This window comes from Neodiprion pinetum, chromosome 7 (genome assembly GCF_021155775.2).
Source record: "Neodiprion pinetum isolate iyNeoPine1 chromosome 7, iyNeoPine1.2, whole genome shotgun sequence".
Taxonomy (NCBI): domain Eukaryota; kingdom Metazoa; phylum Arthropoda; class Insecta; order Hymenoptera; family Diprionidae; genus Neodiprion; species Neodiprion pinetum.
Genome location: NC_060238.1, coordinates 3,008,746 through 3,030,816, shown reverse-complemented (window position 1 = coordinate 3,030,816; position 22,071 = coordinate 3,008,746). Strand labels below are relative to the sequence as shown.

Below are 22,071 nucleotides of genomic sequence, written 5' to 3'. Positions count from 1 at the left end.
AAAACGCAAATGAAAAACAAAACACAATAAAAAGAAGAAACAAGCGTCAGAAAATTTAAAAACGCGAATAGAAGTAAACAAAATGGCAAAAAAAAAAAAAAAAATTGCACAGAAAATTGCAAGCACAATTTTTTAACGCACATCTGATACTAAGTGGATTATTTGTATCCTAATCGCTGAATGGAGTTCCCAAGTGGTGATTTTATCTTCGTTTTTTTTTTTTTTTTTTTTTTTTTATGTATAATTCAAACGTGTAAATGTAACGTTATATCGATCACCGGTTGCGTGCAAATTTATTTTTGCCTGTACGATGCTGGCCGTGTTGAGAACACGTGTAGAGAATTGCAATGCGTGTGTAGTAACGAACACGATTCGCGAATTGACGCGTGGTTTTGCATAGAAATTGAAATTTGCAAGGTCCTCTGAAGCACTGCGGCGTTTCAGCGTTGATCGCGAATTATTCTGCATCTCGCGTTCCTTGTTACTTGTTACATGTATCTCTCTCTCTCTCTCTCTCTCCTTGTCTCTTACACGTATACAATACACAATATATGGGGCATTCCACGTTAGATCGACCTGACCAAAAGGCTTGACTCTCTCAGAATTAGTTTAGACTTTGTAAAAACTTTCTGTTATAATACTTGTCGAGAATGTTTGCGACTGTTTTTAGATTTTTATTCAACGACGTTCAGAACTTAGCATTCGATGTAATATATTATACGGAAATCTAGAATGTCCGAAGTTCAATTAAGTATAACTCGAAAAATATTGATCGTGTAAAAACAAAGTTGCATGTAAAAAAAGTTTCAGTTTTGAGTGAGCCTTAACGGCAAAATGTGCAAAAATTTATCGAAGCCGCTGAAAGTTCTGAAAAACAAAATAAATATTAGTTTTTGAGACTTTTCAAAAACTGTTTAATTTTTTTCGTTAAAAATTGCAGAGGTTATTCCTCTCTTAGTGTTCAAAAACTTTTCTAAATTTCATCACGGGTTGGGATTTGATTTCGAAGCTGTGCATTTTTTGTTCAAACAAGTCGGATTAAAATGCGTAGATTCGAAATCAAATTCCGACCCGCGATGAAATTTAGACAAGTTTCTGAACACCAAGAGAGAAATATCGTCCGAAATTTTTGTACGAAAAAAATTAAACAGTTTTTGAAAAATCTGAAAAACTAATATTCTTTGAGTTTTAAAAAACTTTCAGCATATTTTAGCGTTGAATTACACCGAATTTTAAGTTCAAAACATCGTCGAATAAAGATCTAAAAAAAATCCCAAATATTCCCGACGAGTGACAGAAAGTTTTCGCAAAGTTTAAACTAATTCTGAGAGAGTCAGGCTTTCGGTAAAGTCGATCTTACGTGGAATGCTCCATACACGGTATTCCTCGGCACCTGCTAAAAGCCAGACGCACAACGATATTTCGGTGAAAGTTCACATCGTGCAATTATTGGTCAGCTTCGCGGTTGTGTCCGGTTTTGCGGTGTTTGCTGCAGGGTATCGAGTATAACTTGCGAAATTTGGGAAAAACACCCGGGGAAAGAGAAAGAGACGCCGCTCCAAAGGTCAGATATATGCGCATATTATCGAAAACCCGGATGCATGCATCCGCTGCATCGATTGCACGAATATACGTGCATAATCGTATCGCAAATTCTTGCAAATCGCAAATTATTCTCGTTATTTGTAACCCTTTAATCCCCCCCCCCATCCTCCCGTGTTTTTATTTCTCTGTGCATCTTCTCACTGTATCCGAATATTCGTGAATTTTTATTCAACTATTCTAACGTTCAAGGTTTTTTTTTCTCAATGTCTCTTTCTACAATCTGTATTCGTTTTTTATTTTGAAAATTAGTTCAATTTTTCAATCAACTTCATTAAATTCTCTGTTTTGTCTTTTTCAAAATTTTGTATATTTTAAAAGAAATATATAATCAACATTCGTTTCACAGTTACGAATTTTATTTCACGTACTTTATTAATCCGTTGAAATTTTATAAGCGTGAAATAAAGTAAAAAAAAAATAAAATTGTTAAGACTCTCCTTTCTAGACTCTCGTTAAATTTCTACATCATTTTTATCTTCTCACCGTATGTGTATTGAATAGTTTTTCTGAAACGCGGAAGTTGAATTCGATTGTATAACCGTAATTTTCGGCTGATAATGTTACGTACGAATGGAATGAATAGAACGAATAAAACCTTCGATTTACCGTGCAAACAATTATTTCCGACGAGATTTCCGGTTTTGCGGTGTTGCTGCGGCCTTGCCGCAGGCTAGAGATGTTTTATTAATTTTCACAGCACTGCGAATCCTTCGATTCAAGAATATGAGAATACGAAAATATGTAGGGTGGCCACACGCCTGGAAAACCTGGAAAACCTGGAAATGTCAGTGAATTTAAAAGACTTCGTTGAAAACATTGAATTGTCAGGGGAGTTTTGTCTGTCGATGGAAAAAAACTGACAATATCGGTTTACTATCTTTGGAATTAGAAATGATTTTTTAATGTAACAAGTTTTCTTTTTTTCGTCGGGAAAACAAATTGGCTCAAACTCACTTCTTTCTACATTATATTTTTCTTCAATTCGAATTGAATTTGAACCGAACATAGAGTTGATAAGCTGAATAATTTAGGTTTTAGTAACTTACTAGAACTGGGAAAATGTTCGAAAAAACTAGGTTTTTGGTCCTGGAAAATATAAAAATGTCACGAAACGTTTTTCTCAAAAATTTGTGGCCACCTTGAATATACAATTATCGAAGTTGATTTACTACAGCGAAAATTGCCTAGCTGATTTTTTCGTTGTCGAGAGTTGTAATTTTCTTACACGTTGTTTCAGAATTTTCATATTTATCGCGATACTTGATCCGCTGTTTCGTTAATAGAAAAAAAAATTTGCTGTATTTTATTTATTACCTAGAACGAAATTTTAGAATCATGATTCTATAAAAATTCTTTCGTCTAGCCTTATAATAACACAAAGTAATATGATACATATTTTATTTGTCAGTCGATTTTACACTATTTGAAAAATGTTTTCTCCTTTCTTTAAAAATTCGTTTATATTTTCCCAACTGTTCTTCATATTATATTTGTTTCTTTTATAACTTTCGACACGTTTCTATCAAACATCAGGCACACCTAGTTTTGTTAATTTATATCCCACGTATGCGTACAATGCTTATACCTATAACTACGTAGCATTTCGTAGATGTGTATTTTGGCGAATCGCCAAAAATTTTCCAGACTGTTCGGCGCGCTGTTTCGCATACATATGTATAATTATATTGTATATTTTCATACATACGTGCATAAATAGGTAGAAATATCTACGAGAGTCGAAAGGTTATTGAAGAAGTTAAAATAAAACGCCAGAACTCGAACGTCGGGTGAAATAATGAAAATAAGGAAAAATCATGCGGCAAGTAGCGAAAAAAAAAAAAGAAAAAGACGAGTCATGAAATTTGAAATATTATCATTATTATATTTTTTTTTTTTTTTTGTTCCATGGGAGAACAAACCGAACGAATATTCAGTACGTGAAAATTATTTCTCGAGCGACGCAGGAGATAAATTGATTTATACAAACAGGAAAAATATACAGCAGGCCGAAAAATTAAACAACATTACAAAACTGTGCGAAAATTGAAAAGAATTTGCGGGGGAAAAAAACACCGATGAAAGTGAAATTGATAAAAAAAAAAATACGCCTGCATGGATGTTAAAAAAATTTTTCAATATCGCAATTGATCCTTTGGTTTCCGTTTGTTGTTGCAATTTTCTTCGCCGTTAATCGCATGAATTGAAGGAAGAGTAAAAAATAAAAAATCAAAAATTCCCACATTTCTGTGCCAGATTTTTCAACTCTTGGAAAAATTTATCCACGAACTCTGTTTATTTTCTTTTTCTCCTCCGGTCCGTCGGTGATTATTTTATTTATTTTTATATTTTATTTTTAATATCATCGATACCGGCGTAATAATTTCTCCTCTCGATTATCTCGCATACTAAAATATCGAGTGATTTAAACTCGATCGGTTTGAAAAAAAATAGCGCACCCTGTATGCTTTAGTGTATCTATATAACGTCGAGTTACGCAAACGCGTTTCACTTAAATACAATATTAAACACACAGATATATATATATATATATATATATATATATATATATATATATATATATATATATATATATATATATATATATATATATATATATATATATATAGCTACATACGTATTCACGTACGATCATCAGTTCAAATACAGCTGTTTCCATGTCATGTATACAGAGGATATATGTATACGTATGTACAGTGTTTAAGTTTGTGTTAAAAAACACCGTGGAAATAAATCATCCCACTTCGTAAACACGGTCAAGTGTTCTCAAGTGGCCGAGAATCGAACACATTCACACATTCGATATCCAGAATGTATGTATGTATGGTGATAGGTGGTCAAATACTTGGGCAATAAACGTATACTCATATGCATAACGGATATACGTGTGTGTGTGTCTATGTATATAACGTGAATTTATTATTAATAATATTTTATGCACTGCGCAACAAGTGTTATAATATCGTATGGTTTATGGTGCTCTTATATTGCTTCTGTAGATTTTTATTTCTTTTTTTTTTTTTTTTTTTCTACTCGACTATAAATATAATCGGTGGAACCGTTCGATTGATCGATTTATCCATTATGTATGACATTCCTACGGTAATGAAATTAGAGATTGGTTATTTATCGATATCATGAAACTTTGCTTTTGGATTTTTATGGTATTCAAGAGATTCGATTAGACGGGATTGAAATTTTTTCGAGGTCCGTAAAGATTTTTTATCTTCTAAATCTAGTCTATACTGTTTTTTTTATTTTATTTTTTTTCTCTAACTGGGAAAGTTGAAATAGTAGTTTAATCTATAGAGTATTAAATGATGTATCATACGTACGAACGTACGATAATATAAAATATATAACGGTACAAGAATTCATCAGCGTAGGAATAATTGAATACGGGAAGAATGCAAAATTGATTGTAGAACGAAGAGTGTTGGTTATCTCATAAATAATGAATTTCGTTATATGAAGAATTCAATAATTATCTCTTTGAATGAAAATGAATAATTTCTTGGAATAATGCTGCACAGAAGTGTGTAATTCAAATTCATATGTATGTATATATGTATGCATTTAGAAGACGAATTCATTTTACGATAAGACGCGATGCGATGATATAACTTGTTACAAACCTTGGAGAAGAAGAAAAAAGAGAGGAAGAAAAAACGACATTGAAAAAAGTTACTACTTATTAATATCAATGTCTGATACACCGAATGAAAATAACAAAGATTAATCCTATGGTTAATTAAATTTTTTTAATTAAACACGTCAAAGGATAACTGAATGTTTTTTTTTTTTTCTTCCATCAAATCTTAAGTGATTTTTACCATCGATGTTATGTATATATAATACAGGGTGGGCCTAAAAATACGGGACCGATTTGGAAGGTGAATAAAATCCAAACGTGTCGACCGATTTTCGAAAACTGTTGTTTTTTTTTTTTTTTTTTTTTTCTCCCGAAAGTGGAAGAACGAATCTCGAATCAATCTTCGAATCGTAATTTCGGAAAGAAATTGAGTTAAACATTATTTAATATTGATTTTGTTTCAACCAAATTTTCAAGAGCGTCTATTCTCTCTTTTATTTATTTATTTATTTATTTATTTTTATTTTTTTATTCATTTACCCTCCTTGTATAGAAAATAATTCGTGCAGTATTCGATAATTTTCTTTATTTTCAATTTCATCCCAGGGAAGAGGAATTTTTTCTCTTCTTATTGTCCGTCAACAAAACGGTTATAATATACAAATTTTCAACCATACACAGTCAAAAATTTTCTTTCGTCGCGGAAAGCCGTTGACCTCTCTCTCTCTCTCTTTCTTCAACTTTTTTTTTTTTTACCTTTCCTTTTGTTTTATCATTCATCTCTCACCCTCGACGCTGAAGACCCGAAGAAGACGTCAATTGAATCGCCCGTTTGTAAGTGGGCCAATGGCGTTAGGTCAGTGCCAGAAGAGATCTCACGGCCAGAGTGCGCGCGTTGATTCCTCTCTTCGTCGTTCCGTCACTCAAAAGTCGTCAATCAACGTTGTGCGTAGGTAGCCAACGAAGCGTAATACAAATAAGAAAGAACGGAACGGCGCCCTGCCTCCCTCTCTTATTTCTTCTACTCATTCACACCTTGATGATTTATTTAATTTATTATTTACTTTCTTTTTTATTCATCTATTTACGTATTGATTAATTTCTTCTGCACCTATCGTTCGTTTTTGTTCTATTTATCTTTATCCATTGTTTTCTATATTCTTGTGTTATTTCTAAAACTATAGTTTTCATTTTTATTTTATATTTTAATACAAATTTCACGTAACATTTATGTTATACTGTTTAAGGGGACGTGTTCCAAGACGAATAAACGCCTCCCACTCTCTCTCGCTCGCTCTCGCTGTATTTCTCTCTTTCTATCATTGAAGGAAAGGCCCAAATCGATCGTTTAAAATCACACCGGAAAACATCGGCGTACGAACCGGTCGCTGCTATAACATACATATACTTACAGTTTTTTTTTTTTTTTTTCCCCGCCCAAAATTGTCGGAACTTGTCTGTATATATATGTGTGCGTGTATATATACATATATATATATATATATTTCCGGTTTTTCATTTTTCGATACAGATCGCGTTTTCAGCTAGATCATTCTAAAAAAAAAAAAAACTTGTATGCAAAAAATTGTCAGTCGTTCTTTGTTCTGATCTTCTCCTTTCGGTGATTTCTACTTTTTTTTTTTTTTTTTACCCCCTTATATCTGAGTTCCGAAGCTAAGAAATTTGCCTTTTAAATTCGATCATTATGATCATTAACAGTTGTATAATTTAGAACGTAGCTGCGTAGCCAGAAATAAGTCTTTCGTTTCTTTCTTATCCGTTATTTGTAATTTTTTTTTTTTTTTTTTTATTTTTAAAAATTTTTCTCCTCCTCCGCCATTCTGTTTACTTTCTCTTTTTGCCACGAATTTTGACCGATTTTCGTTCTCTACATATCATACGTTCATTCATCGATAAATTAATATTCTTTTCTTCTCTCCTTTGATTTCTATATGTATAAACTTTCTTCTGTGAAATCTTCTTCTGAAATTCTGTCGATGAGATGCAAACAATTCGCGGTGATTAAAACTCCGCGTATGGAAATTAGGCAAATGAGGAAGGAGAAGAAGAGAGGAAAAAATAAGTAAAGAAGAAGGGAAAAAAAATAATAATAAATAGTCAGTGCGAGACGCGGTGCTCGACTCTTTTGATCACGGTCGGTCATTCGCGTGGCTGTTGGCCGGTCACGCTGTGCAGGCTGTATAAAATATATACATATAGATATAATATAGGTACAAGCGACGACGACTTCTCCAAGCGTGGCCTCAGGCTTTCGGTCAGTGACACTGTTTTATCAGTAAATTATTTTTTATTATTACACTTTGTCATTGTTTTTTTTCCAAAACTCACCCGATATCGCAACACGAGATTTGAAATGTGGAAAACTTTATTTTTTTTTTTTTTTCTTTTTTTTGTTATCAAATTGTTATGTCACGTAATAACGATATTCTTTGTTGTTGTTGTTTGCAGTCGCTACATTATTTTCATAACGCGAAACACGTATAACGGTATCAATTCAATTCGAAATTTCGACGATGTTCTGTATTTTGAAATCAGTGCAGCCCTGTATTTCGAAATTCGTTTGAAATATCCGCCCTTTTGATTTCTTGAGGAAAGAAAAAATCGACTGTATCACAGATCGATCTAGCGATTTGCAACTTTTTTTTTTTTTTGTAATATGTTACAGTAGACCAAAAACAAAGCGACACGTATTTTTTTTTTTCATCTGGCATTAAACACTTTAAGGGGGTGAAATCACCCTACAAGGTAAGGAATGTCAAGGAGTTGTTTGGTAATTTTGAATTTTTTTTTTTTTATTTAGATTTCGAAAATTACATTTTTCATTTCTCGTTACGAGAATACTTTTCCAGTTGAATTGGTTAACAAAATATTACGTTCCTGTGGGTGAAACTGCCAAATCACCCCTTGACATGCCTTACTTTGGAGGGTCGTTTTACCGCTTTAAAGTGTTTCATGGTAGGTTAAAAAAAAAAAAATACATGTTTAGTTTTTGGTCTACTATAACATATTACAAAAGAAATGAAATCGGAGAGATCTACCTGGGATCCAATGTAAGTGTAAGTCCAATTCGAAGACCCCTCGGGCCTAATGTGTCCGATTGGAGTTTGTGCGCTGTTGGACTGTGGGTCTCGATGAGCCGGATCAGCCGGATATCCTGCCAAGCTGTTACACAAGAACGACGCTTCCTCGACGCCGGCAAGTCGGCCGCCTCGCATTATTATGCCATGTCTTGAGACGGTCGAGTGGTTGAAGAAGGTGGGCAGTAGGCAGGTAGGTGGGTACTTGACTCTTTCAACTCTTCGTGTCTACCAGCCGGGGAACCGACTCCATAAACACGCGCAAAGGCGCACTTGAAGTTCGAACCGAACCGAAGGAACGAGCCAGAGATCGAAGAGAGAATCTGACTGGCTGCGGTGCCTTTCTATCCTCGGGTTACACCTCGGTTACACCTTATTATATATACCATGGCTGCGGTTATGCCTTACGTTTCTATAACTTGTTATAATATCTCGAGCGAACGCGTCGCCGATCAGCACTTGGAGATATCAAGAGTCAGGTATACACCTGGAGCGAATCGATGATCATGATCATCCGCAGCTTCTGTAATCATCATTTGCCAATTTGTGTAACATTGCAATCAATCTGATTACCGTAGTTGTTTAACGGTCCACGATCACGTGATTTCCAATCAGTTTCACAGTATTCTTTTACACGATCGTGATGCTGCAATGCAGGTATAACCTTCGATGGCTTCTGGATCTATACCTCGTTATCGTTCCAACATTTTTCAAGTTATTTGACAGAACTGATTTTACCGAGGAGCTATTTAGACAATGATGAAATCCGCAGGGAATTTTCGAAATCGCATATGAAATCGGAATGGAATGGTTACAATCGGATTTGAAATCGGAAGCGGGGCATTCCAAATTTTACTGAAAATCTTACGGAATCGCTTGAAATCGCTAGAAGATAAAACAACGCTTGGAATTCGATTTGAAATCATATTGTTTAATACAAGTGAATTTCATATCCCGGAAAAATTATTTAAAATCCATGCAATGACATTTCGATGACAGAAAACCACTTAAAATCAGTGAAAAATATTTGATATTGTCAAGTGAAAATTCGACGTGCGTTTGAAATAGAATGTCATCGATTGAAATCGGCATAAAAGTATTTCAATGACAGAAAACCACGTGAAATCGGCAGAGAACATTTAAAATTTCCAAGTGACATTTTAACCAGCTTTCGAAATAGAGCGGAATCAGTAGAAATCGGCATAAACGTGTTTCAATCACGGAAAACGATATGAAATTGGCAGAAAATATTTGAAATCGGCAAATGACATTTCGACTAGCGTTCGAAGTACAATGTCATCGATTGAAAATCAAGAGAATAGTATTCAATGAGAATATAAATCGTTAGAAATCGGTACGAAGGTTTGAAGTGGAAGTTGAAATCGGTATGGGAAATATCAAAAATTGCATAACCTCTAGCGGAATAACAGGGGATGAAATAAGCCGATATGTTCGCTTTCTCATCTTCAGAAGATTGTAATCTTGAACTAGCATTCTATTTTAGGACACGCGGCTCGATTTCATACTCTCCGTTTCGCTCCAACCGATTGCACAGCGGCTAGAAGTTGCTTGGATAGATAAAATTACACGGTGCAGGTACTCGCTGCTCGTGGAAGTATAAGTAGATACCCATTCGTATCTGTATCGAGACTTGAGCTATTCTATGGAGCAAGTGCCGAGTCTCTCGAGCGAGCCGGAGTGCCCATTAACCAGGTATGTCTCGATTCTTGGCGACCGTGATCCGCGGTGCTATGTGTGTTTTGCAATCGGTTAAACTGCGCTGAGCCATTCCCTCTCCCTCTCTCTCTCCCCCCTCTTCGCAACCAGCAGACCGGCAACAGGTACTTTCTACCCAGATCGGTACAACCGAGCACATGTAGGTACATTTTATTGTGCACTGTGCGCGATACATTTATGCATTTTATAGGCATGAATCGAATGTCGCGTACAGACTGCACGTTGAAAATGAATTCATTGCATCTTCGTCGGCCATTATGAGGCCGCTATTTCAAATTTGACATTTTTTTTTACACCTATTCGAAATCGGCGAACAAAGAAACTGTTATAAATAAATTTTGTGTCTTCGATTAGCTTTTGGATAGCCTTGATCTATAGTCTGCAAAATTGGTTGACCCAACTCATCGTTTTTAACGTTGGAGATAACAGTAATATGCCCTACATGAAAGGTTGTACAGCTTATGCTAATTGTAATGGTCTAGTTTGATATCCGATTTAAAAGGTCGCGCAATAGACACAACATCGGCAGAATTTGATTATTTACACGTTCTATCAGTGCACACTTTTATCTCTACTGCAATTGGCTCAACTACGCCAATGGTTGAGCAGACGTTGCGATATATTTTTTCTTACTGCAATAAACAGTGGAATTATCAGGAGGGAGAGCTACATGGTAAAGATAAACCAAGAGTTAATAAGCGGTCACGATGAGAGGAGAACGGTCTGTTCTCATCCAGACATCGTGCAGATCAAACTGTTTCAAGTAGTGGCTCGTTGCGCTTGTTGGTAAGTTAACAAAAACCGAATCATTCTATAATCCCAATCCATTAAGAACGAGAGAAAGATGTAACGAATTTTGTGGTGCTGCATATATGCTCACCATCATGTTTCACAATCGTTCAATATATTGGCAGTCTACATCTTATTATGAGAAACAGGTGGACTAAGGAAAAACACCAGTCGTTGGCTTCTGATCCAAGAGACCCAAAATGGGCATTCTGTCATTGAACTGGTGGCTGGATTTCGCGGTGGTGTTTGCGTCCGCCATTGTGGCAGCCTATTTGTATATGACACGGAATTTCAACCACTGGTCAAAGCGAAACGTAATGGAAATGTCACCGATACCGTTCTTCGGAAATTTCTTGGACTGTTGTCTGTTCCGTAAGTCAACATCGGAAGTGATTCAGTCGGTGTACGAAAAGGGTAGCGGCAATGAGGGAAAACCTTACGTGGGATTTTACGTCTTTGACAAGCCAGCTCTGGTCCTGCGCGACCACGAGATAATGAAGAGAATCTTGATCAAGGACTTCGACTACTTCAGGGACAGATTCATGAGAACGGATGCTTCGGACACTATAGCCTATGGGAATCTATTCCTCATGAGAAACCCGGCGTGGCGAGCGATGCGTCTGAAACTATCGCAATTCTTCTCAGCTGCGAAACTCCAGCGGACTTTCAGACTGATGGTGGACGTCGGTGAGGACCTGGACAGACACTTGGAGGCCCTCAAACTCGGAGGTAAAATTCGAGTTACTTTCACCAGCAGAGCTTTAATAGGACGTTTTTATGATTAGGCACCGGTCGAACGATCGAGGTTAAGGAGATTGCGGCTGAGTTCATGACCGATGTGATAGGATCGTGCGCCTTCGGGCTCAGAGTGAATTGTCTGAACAATCCGGACGCGGAATTCAGGACGTGCGGAAAAAACATGTTCCAGTTCAGCTACGTACGCAGCGCCGAGTTCACTTCGATATTCTTCATTCCGGAGCTGGTCCGACCTCTGAAACTCAAGTTCTTCTCCAAGGCGTCGACAAACTTCATGCGAAAGGTGTTCACGGAGACTCTCAACAAAAGGATGGAGAGCGGCGTTCGCAGGGACGATTTGATCGACTTGATGATTGACTGGACGAAATCGGATATCGACATTTCCGAGGATTTCAGTAAGATTAAATACCTTCACAGGGAGAACAACTGACGTCTTGCAATTTTCCTTGAGCAGAACTCGAGGGAGACTCGCTCGTCGGAACGGCCGCACTTTTTCTCGCTGCGGGATTCGAGACAACCTCGACAATCATGGCCTTTGGACTCTACGAATTGGCTCTTCATCCGGATGTACAATCAAAACTTCGGGAAGAGATAAGGACTGCTATGGCCAATAACGGAGGCGATATAACATACGGAATGGTTTGATGAATTCTCATCTTACGCTCTTAATCAACTCTCGGTCTTCTTCAGTTTTTAACAAAGTTTCGTTTGGCGAAGCAGATTTTTATTTCGAAGAAATGACATTTGAGATAGATAGCGCGACGCTGTTAAGAAGTCGCTGAACACTTATCGGAATTTCAAATTTCAAGATGGCGAATGAAAGGACGATCGAATATAAAGCAAAAATTTGATCAATTCTCGCGGGAATTCATTTCTGAAGTTTTCCAAAATTGCTACAAATTTAGGAACCTAAAACACAGCGAATCCAAGGTAGATGATGGTTAAAGATTTGTCGGTTTTCGATAAAAAAAAACCCCATTCGTCTTATCTCATCACAAATCTGATGATAAAATCGTGGAATCCGAAATAGCGAAATATCCAATATAGTGATTTGAAAGATTTTTCATCCCGACCATGAAATTTCGAAACTTGAACCGTTGGTAACAAGTTCGTGAAACTTCTTCTCCCAAATTATACACGCGCAGCGGTTTTTTTTTTTTTTTTTTTCATGTCCGCAGATCAACAGTCTTCCGTATCTGGACAAGGTCGTCTCGGAGACACTTCGAAAGTATCCGTCTCTACCGTTCTTGGATAGAATGGCGAACACTGATTACGAAGTGGCGGAAACTGGCCTTGTAATCGAGAAAGGTACACCGGTTTATGTTTCTCTTCTTGGGCTGCACTATGACCCCGAATATTATCCCGAACCCCATAAGTTCGATCCGGAAAGGTTCAGCGAGGCGAACAGGGACAAAATACCGCGCTACGCTTATCTGCCCTTCGGAATTGGTCCCAGAAGTTGTGTGGGTAAGAAAACTGAACGATTTTGTGAATGAATTGAAAACTCGAGAATCTTTATCGTCGCTTATATTTTCGACGGGTATTTTTTTTTATCCCTTCACACTGTAGAGAAACATCATTTCTAAATCGTTATAAATATCTTGCAAAATTTTGGAATTTTTCTATCACTTTGGTATGTTTCCTTCGGAGCTTGGATTGACATTTTTGATGACAGAAATTTTTAGCTGGAGGAAAAATGTTTCCGACTTTTAGTATCAAGGATTACGGCAATCGTTCGAATTCTTTCAGGTCTCAGATTAGGAATGCTCCAATCGAAGTTGGGGATTTTGAAAGTCATATCAAACTACGAGCTCACCGTTTGCGAAAAAACTAAAATTTCGCCGCGTTTCAATCCGAAATCTTTATTGTTAGGTGTGGATGGTGGCCTCTTTGTTAACGCTCGTAAAGTCGAGTAAAACTAACCAAAGAGATCTATAAATTACGTCGTCGAGCGAGTAATGAACGCTACGAAGTTTCTGCATGGAGAGAAAATGAAAATACATTTTGTATTTGTATATCTTTAGTCGCTCATTTATTAAGAAAAAAAAAAAGAACAATAACTTTGTATTCGTATACATATATACGATCAATGAATTTTGTACTTATGATTCCCTCTCGTGTTATTAATTAGCTATTCCCTTCTTAATATTAATAATTCAAATTCCTTCTTCTCACATTATCCGATTCCAATAACGAGCAGAACAAAAAATTTTACAATCAAATTGTTCTTACAAGAGAAAAATTCATGTCGGGTGGTTTAATCCTAGTCATTCGCACCTGTGGAAATTTTCACATTACTTACACGGGGTTACTAAAACCCCCAGGCAACTTTGGAACGTTATTACTGTACACAACATTACGTTGTGCACAGTCAAAACTTGAACAAAATTCTAAGACAAAATTTAACAATTCAAAAATCGACTCCAATCTTAGTTTTATTATAAAACGATGGAGGATGTGGGAGAGATTTTTCAACCAAAAAATGTAAAACAATACGCAATACATGCACGGGGTCTCTGAGACCCCGAAGTTCGTTCACTCATTCTTCATTTTACTTGCACAAACAATCCTGACTCAAGGACGCTGACTTTAAAATTGTACGTCAAAGTCGGCTCTGGGGTCAACTGAGCCCCTTGTCAGTGACTAGGGTTGATATTGATAAAATTATCGGTATAATAAAAAATAATAAAACGTCATCAAGCCATCAAAAAAAATAAAAAAATAAAATAAAATAAATAAAAAACGATCACTTTATTAGTACAACAAATACTTACAGAGCCGTTTTTATCGACGACGAGGAAGCAGGAAGACAAACGGTGATATCCATCGGTGCAAAGCTGTGCGTAAAAGCTTATGTGTGTATAATTATTGATGCAACAACAGTGTGATATGTATTTACAATTGCAATTAATCACGGTGCAGCGATTACAATTCGTCGCTTTTCCTTTTTTCTCTCTCTTTCCCGCCTTCTGTTCTTCCTTTTTCCCTCTCACATGTCACTCGAATACAAGTTTGCTTATTATTACAATCCGTACACGATGTACACCACAATCCGTTACGCTGCACTCCGTTACATATATATGTATATATAAATTATATGTATATTATGCACACACGTTTCTGCACGTTATTGCACCTATGCCCACAACTGCATCATCACTGTTTGTACAAATACGATATCCCGACTCGCCGATATTCTTTTCTCTTGTTTTCTTTCACCTCGGTTTTCTCTTTTTCTTTGATTCACCCTTTGCAAACAAATATCGACACCGCCGATTATCACCGATTTCAAAAGCAAGCGCTCGGTCGATTCTATCAGAAGCTGTGAATATTCAACTAGCGACGCGAATTACGATTGCAAAAATTTTTATACGATCGGTAAGTTTGGATACTATCGACTGAAATCGGTCCTCGGTTTCTATCCTCTTCGCTTCTATCCCTTTTTTTTCCTGCCAAGTTGCGAGGCTGCAAGCCGATCTATCGATCACTCGTTAATGTGTCTCCACGGTCATTTCGGTTGAGTCACTCAGCCGATACAATGAGCACAGAAATTGTTATCGTTGTCGATTTTCTTTTCGAATTTTACTCCTTTTCGATCACCCCTCGCTCTCTTAAATATCACAATAAAATCGAAAAATCACACTGCCACAATGCTATACCTTACACCAATCTTATTTCTCCACGTTCGGTTGAAATCGATCCGCCGATTTAACCCAATTTCGATCCTTTCTGCTCCCTGTCAATCCTCACTTCCCTCGTCGATTTTTCCTCCCTATTTTCGAGGACAACCGAACTTCGCTTCACGCTTTTCTTGCCGGTCAGCAAGAAATCGAACGATCCTCAAGAGAAACTGAGATCGGGATCAATTGCCGATCGATGACGATCGGCTTATATCCTTCTATCGTCTTTCTTGTATCTTCTTTTCCAATTCTTCTATCCCAATTCCACGACACTCTTCATCGCGATTCTTTTCGAAAGAGATCGGTAAAACCAAAGAGTTAAAAACCACCTCTTCCCCCGTTCGAATTCACTCCTTCCTTTGCATCGGATATCGGTCGAGATATCCCTGTACAAAGGAAATGAAGAAAAGAAAACAAAAAAAAATAAATAAATAAATAAATCGACAGATTTAAAAATCGTCAGAGGACACCGATCGCACTGACATGACCGGTAAGATCGGTAAATAACGAAAAGTCAAATAGCTCGACAGTCACATGTTGAACATTTGTAAATCCCAAATCGAAAACATTGTACTTCGTTCATTTTTTCATACACGATTCGAACGTAAGAAATACAGGACAAAATCGGTATGACAAATTCACTTGTATATCCTCCGCCTTTTTATCCCTCCAAATTCTCTCTATTATTTCACCACTAAAAACGTTCTCTTCACCCAGCAGATCCGTTCGAAACGGACGTCGTGTGGCGACTGTCGGCCCTCCTCGTCACTGCTGGGATTCCAACTGGGTTCTCTCTTCTCGTTCTCCTTCTCCCTCGGTTCACTCTCTTCGTCCTCTCTCCGCCCCCTCCCTCCACCGTCGGTTCGAACGTGACCTCCCCCCCCACCTCCGCCTCCACCGTTCCTTCCCCCTCCCTGCCTCCCCCTGCAACCCCTCACTCGAATAGTCCTCTCCTCCTCTTCACCCTCCCACCCTTCCCGCCGTCTATCTGGGATATTGGGATTGGGTTTTTACGTACGGATGTCGGGCGGTTTTTTTTTTATACGCCGCGAATTTTTCAATCCACCCCTGAGAATTTTGAATCCCGATCCCTTTTAATCCTATCTCAAAATTTCGTTATCCCTGACCCTCTGATTACATCTCGCATCGTCGACTATCGGCTGTTGTTGACTTTGTATACAGGCTTAGAAAAATGTAATTTTTCTTAAAAAATTAATTAAATATAAATTATTAATATTGCGAATTAGAAGGGAATGCGGCGAAGAAAGACGATGAGAACTGCATTTTATAATTATTTATTGAGATGATATGAAATCTGTTTTTTGAGATTGCTACCTCTTTTTTTTCCTGCAGTCAAATGTGACCTGAATATCTATTTATCGTTACACGAATGTCAAATTGTAGCAAGGCTTAAAAGAAAACTTATAAATAGTACGAGTGATAGTGATAAAAAAAAAAATGGAGCAGCAATATTTACTAGATTTCTTCGTTACAGAGATTTACAAAATTAATTTTTTGTTTGTTATTTACCAGTAGATATTTTTTGGTTATGGTGAAAAGTGAGAAGAGTTGAGGACTATTCGTGTACGTATAATGTATAGTAACCACAAATAGAAATTTCTCTCTGTATACACAAATAACTGATAGAAAGTGAATTTCTCTCTATTTCGCTTTTTCAAGCTCCATTGAAATTTTTTTTTTTTTTAACCATCTCCATTTGTTCGTTCTTTTAAAATGATTTTTCAGAATCTCCAGAATCAAATTTTTCATCCCTCAATCTTACTTTTGTTCCAATATTGCTGTTTAAATATATGATAATTATCGTTTTTATTATTACATGCGATAATTTTTTTCTCGTAAGATTTCTTCGATCGGGAAGATTTTTGTAACTCGTATGTAAAAATGAGAATCGAAGTAAGTTAACATTTTCACTTTCGTCTTATCCTCTTCACCAAGGAAATAATATTATTTTCATTTTACAATTTTCTCAACTTTAAACATTTATCCGTTATTTCAAAACCCGACACGATAAATTAATTTTATTGATAGGGCAAAAGGAATAAACAGAAAAAGAAGAACGTTCGCCGTATCAGAATCCGAATTGCTTGAAGGAACGAAATTTTGTGATCAGTCAAGAAGAGAATTTAAAATTCTTTTGTACATGTTTCATTGAAGTTAATAATAATTATATCGATAGCTCGATAAAGCAGTCATATAATATCACGAGTCGTAAGAAGATGGTATTACACACAAGAAAATGAATCAGCGTGGTTAACAATTTGATTGTCACACATATTATATTATTCCATAATTCCGAAGCTTCGTTTTTAAACTTTCATACTGTTAATAACGCGGGCATTCACCTTTCGGAACGATAACTGTTTATTCCAGAAATGAGTGCTTTGACAAAAAAAAAAAAACGATGATAATAATAACAGTAAGAAATAAAGCTGAGATATGCTAATGAAGTTTTAACAGTCGGAAGTCGATCAAAGTGAAATTAATGCTGTGCCCTGCGTTTGAAACATCGATGCGACCTGCAGCTCGTAAGTTTCACGACTTGCAAGTGATTCATTTGTTTCGTTTTAATTTACCTCCTGCAAATATTATGTCAATCGACGTAGCATAAACAAAATCGTTAAAAAAGAAAATATCGTAATTCCAAACGTTAAATTCATCGAGTATCAGTCGCTTTGCCAGAAGATTAAGTGCCATCCATAAATTACGCGACACGTTAATGGGGGGGGAGGGTATCACCGTAATGTGACATAGTGTGACAAGGGGCAGGGGGGGGGGGGGGGCAAAAGCTTCGTGACGTCACATGTTAAAATTGAAAATATAGTGAATAAAAAATTTTTTAAATTTTCGAACTTGATCGATGTTTTTATTAATAATAAATAAAAATGAAGTGCCTGATTTACCAGTAATAGCTAGTATAAAGATGTGGGTCCAAAGTCGATGGACCCAAGATGATTAAGTTTTTTATCTTTAATTATCATAATTAGTCGCTTTCTGTTTCCTAACTAGTCGTTTTTTTCTTTCTTTTATCGTAAATATTTGACTCTATGTTGATTTTATTAGAGATTACTTAATAAAAATAAGAAAAAAATTAAAACAACTTTTTTCTTTTGATTATTTTTAAATACATGCATAAGTTTGAAAAATTTTGTGACGTCACATCAGGGGGGAGGGGGTTCTGAAAATGTGACAACCTGTGACAAGGACGGTGGAGGGGTTGAAAAGTTCTAAAATTCGTGTGTCAACAAGTTCGAGTAGAAAATTTGATTGGACTATCGCAGGTAACTAATGGCTAAAATTTTTTCTCTCTTTTTTTTTTCCTTCTCTTCTTTCTTCACCTTATCTTAAAACAGAAAATTCCCCAGCTAACTACCAGCGTTATCGTAACGGGTGACTAATTTCGATAAATATAATATAATGTGCCTTAATTTTCGACAGAATAAAAAACTAACCGCAATCATTCGGCACATAATTTAAAAAATAAAAACAAAAAAAAAAAAATAAATAAATAAATAAACAAAAAATCCTCGTCCTTTGGCAAAATATTTATACATCAATCCTGCATAATCAATTGTTGCCGGAGCAGGTATTTTTTTAATTCTTTTTCTCAGAAAGAAATTCGCCAATGAATTTAAAAAAATTTTTTATTCCACTTCTCTCGTCAAGTTTCAGTAATGTTGTTTATTTAAGTGCCGCACGAATATTTCGTATTACAAGGCAAATCCAACGTCCTAAATATTAGTGCATTATAGAGGTATACATATACGTATAATTAGATATTTCTGCGTGAAAACTGAAAGTTTTCTTTTCAATTCTCTCTCCGATATACGATGTATAATGTACGCGTTCTAATATGTCACCTGCACTTTCGCAAAATTTATGGGGTACTTAATGTTACACATTAAATATGCCTAAACTGCACCTGCAGCTATTCTGAGCTCAAATTTTCGAGGCTCGATTGTAACGGAGTTCGGATGCCCGTAGGGCTAGTTTCCGGCCATTCGCAGAATTGTTATCGAAACTCCGTTGATCCCCTCGCGATTTCCCCGAGGAGACCGAATTTGCAACCCTTTTAGGGCGTCGCTCTCTCCAAGCGATAAATTGCAGCGAAATAAAATCAGCGGAATACGACAAACGATTTCCTCAAACTGAACTTGTCGATTTTTTTTCTCCGTCGTTGACGAAGTGAACAAAATCGAAAATCACGAAACTATTATCTGAATAGTATTATTTGCAGAAAAAAAAAATGTGTTCAAGTTATTTTAGATCAATGTCATTAGATTTAGGAAATTGACAAAGTTATGGGAAGAAGCAAAAAATGAAAATTTATCAACTTGCGATTTCGAAGCAGATAAGAGGCAGAAAAAGTAGCGTTTAAATTATATTCTTCGTTGAACAAGACTTCTGAGAAATTTTAACAGGCAATTATCTAAAAACGGAAAAAAACAAAAAGCAATAATGAGTTGGCCCACTTTCGCCAGTTTGTTTTTCTTTTCTTTTCATTTTCTCTTGTTTTCTTCTTCAATTTACAGTGCAGATTAAATTATATCTATTCGCTGATATGTTATGGGAATTGAGGTAATTATTACACTTTGATAATTAATATTGCATATGTAATCATTTGGAGAAAAAAAAAAAGAAAAACACTACGGAAAAGTAGGAAAGAAAAACAGTGGTCAGTAATGCACGACAAAAAGAGTATAGAATATTTAATGCAAATTACGCGGTACGATAAGAACCGTGAATAAACTTGGACGTAAATTAACGAAGAGAGAGAGAGAGAAAACGATATATGGATGGAAATCCTACGTTGTCAAATCGAAGGATTCAAATTAAATCGTTGATTTCGACTTCGGGTCAGCTGTAAATAAATTGTCTAGAAATGTAGTCGACTATTGAAACATTGAAATAAACTTGAAAAAAAATTGACTATGGTCATGATCAAAGTGGATAAAAAAATAGTGGAATACTTGTAAAAGAATCGATAATATTTCTTCATCTTCTTATAACAGTTTTAAAAATTTTACTTCTAAAACTGAAAAACTCTATTTATTTTCAAGTTTGAAAGTCGAACATCGAACCTAAATTATGAATTAAAAAAATAGCCAATGATACACCCCCCCCCCCCCCCCCCCCCCAAACTCGTAAACATTTTCGCTACGAAGCTTTTCTAGGAATTGTCAGACACCCTTTCAAGGGGAAACAGCGGGGTAGAAATAGCGACGCGTAAAGCTCGCAGCCTCGTCGGTATCTAATGCTGCAGCATTCGCCTAGGGAACCCTTCATTCATATTACATGCGTGTATAAAGCCGGGCGGCCAGCTTCGCGCACACGTCGAATTACCCCGTAGTTCGTTACTACCGCTCGGTCCATGTAATATGCGGATCTCTCTGCAACTCCGGATAGTGCTGCAGGTGTCTAGCTCACCCATGATAATCCGACATGGTGGGGTGCTGCTGCTAGACGTGCGGGGTTTAATTTAACACGGAATAATAAATGCGCGAGAACCCGAGTCACGAGTTCGTCGTAACCTTTTTTTTAGCATGCCTGTACGCATAAAATTCTAATTAATTATAATCATGAGAATAGTAGATCGCGCAGAATTTCATTTTCCGCACTAGCTCGGGAATGTAACATTTTGCGCATTCATTTGGGTGCGCAAAATAGAATTTTGCGGACTTGGTTAGGAAAGATTGTATTCTTCACGTTTGATATTTATGCACCGCCCTCTAAACACAAGAAATTTGTTTTCGGTAATAATAATTGTAGAGTAGAATTAAAAAAGGCTGGAAGAAACTGCAACAAGAATTTAATAAAAGAAAAAAAAAAAACAGGTAGAATAACAGTTTTCTCTTTACTGCATTGATATTTATCGTTGTGAAATAGTTTGTTCTTTTTTTATTAATGATATTCGTTTTTGGTTACCCAGATAGGTGCGAAAATTTATACATTCCCGCACTAGTGCGGAAATTCGAATTTTGCGCACCATTTTCACAATCTACTATTCTTATACTTACGTATACCGAGTAAATTATTTAACAGATTCGTATTCGAATGAAACGATTTATTTTTCTTTCTTCCTTACAAATGCAGAACTTTTTTTCCATCGAATTTACACCCACGCGAAACTTTCCTACAACACTAAATATCGTAGTTCTAATTCACCTTGCCTCGTTTATAGGTAAATTTGATTTTTCGCTTTATGGTATACTTACTGTTAGCTGGATGGGCACCGATCATCAATACCTGTGCAGCGCACCGTCATTATTTCGCCATGCTTTTACGAGCAAGCAGATATTATGGTCGAACCGCTGAAAGCCGACTGATTTTAAGTACATAATCCTAGGTCAGAAGTGTAATTTATGGTATTGAATCGGTAATTGTGGTAGAAATTAAAATGTGATCAGTTGAGGAGTCACTTGATTCCAGGTCGGCAATAAATTGATGTATCCGCTCTTTTCGGATTATAACGGTAGTATGGTATTACTTTTACAATGGTCTAATAGGAAGGGACATTAGCTTTGGAGTGAAAATTTTACTAGGGATTTAAGGCTGGGTTGAAAATTCTGGCATATATATATATATATATATATATATATATATATATATATATATATATATATAAGCAACTATAATTTGCAGTATAATTTCGACATTGTTGTGCCTTAAAAATAAATTGAAGGAAAATAAATAGGGCCTGATCGATTTCAAGTAATTTCGAAAGATTCTTGAAAAGACAATTTTGGAAATATCTTATCGTATAATGCAGGGTTAAATT

At 36.2% G+C, this 22,071-nt stretch overlaps 2 protein-coding genes across 2 annotated transcripts in view; one reads left to right on the top strand and one right to left on the bottom strand.

Moving 5' to 3' along the window:
- LOC124222971 (uncharacterized) overlaps nt 1-15,657 on the bottom strand; it is a 34,012-nt gene extending 18,355 nt beyond the window's left edge. The window contains exon 1 of the mRNA XM_046634526.2: nt 14,370-15,657. The gene's annotated coding sequence lies outside the window, so the exon portion shown is untranslated. The remainder of the gene's footprint in view (nt 1-14,369) is intronic.
- LOC124222973 (cytochrome P450 6k1-like) lies at nt 10,750-13,703 on the top strand. The gene is made up of 6 exons (XM_046634535.2): nt 10,750-10,836; nt 10,989-11,568; nt 11,625-11,990; nt 12,050-12,234; nt 12,774-13,062; nt 13,345-13,703. Exons 2-6 carry the CDS (start codon nt 11,040-11,042, stop codon nt 13,509-13,511), a joined length of 1,536 nt encoding a protein of 511 aa, XP_046490491.1. The 5' UTR covers nt 10,750-10,836; nt 10,989-11,039; the 3' UTR covers nt 13,512-13,703.
- Nucleotides 15,658-22,071: the final 6,414 nt, after the last annotated feature.

What these genes read in the sequence shown, in the direction of transcription:
- LOC124222973 (XM_046634535.2), top strand. Translation starts at nt 11,040, where the DNA reads ATGGGCATTCTGTCATTGAACTGGTGGCTGGATTTCGCGGTGGTGTTT. An exon ending in GGAGGCCCTCAAACTCGGAG is followed by an intron (nt 11,569 to 11,624) that starts GTAAAATTCGAG and finishes TTTTATGATTAG; the next exon opens with GCACCGGTCGAACGATCGAG. An exon ending in GCGATATAACATACGGAATG is followed by an intron (nt 12,235 to 12,773) that starts GTTTGATGAATT and finishes TCATGTCCGCAG; the next exon opens with ATCAACAGTCTTCCGTATCT.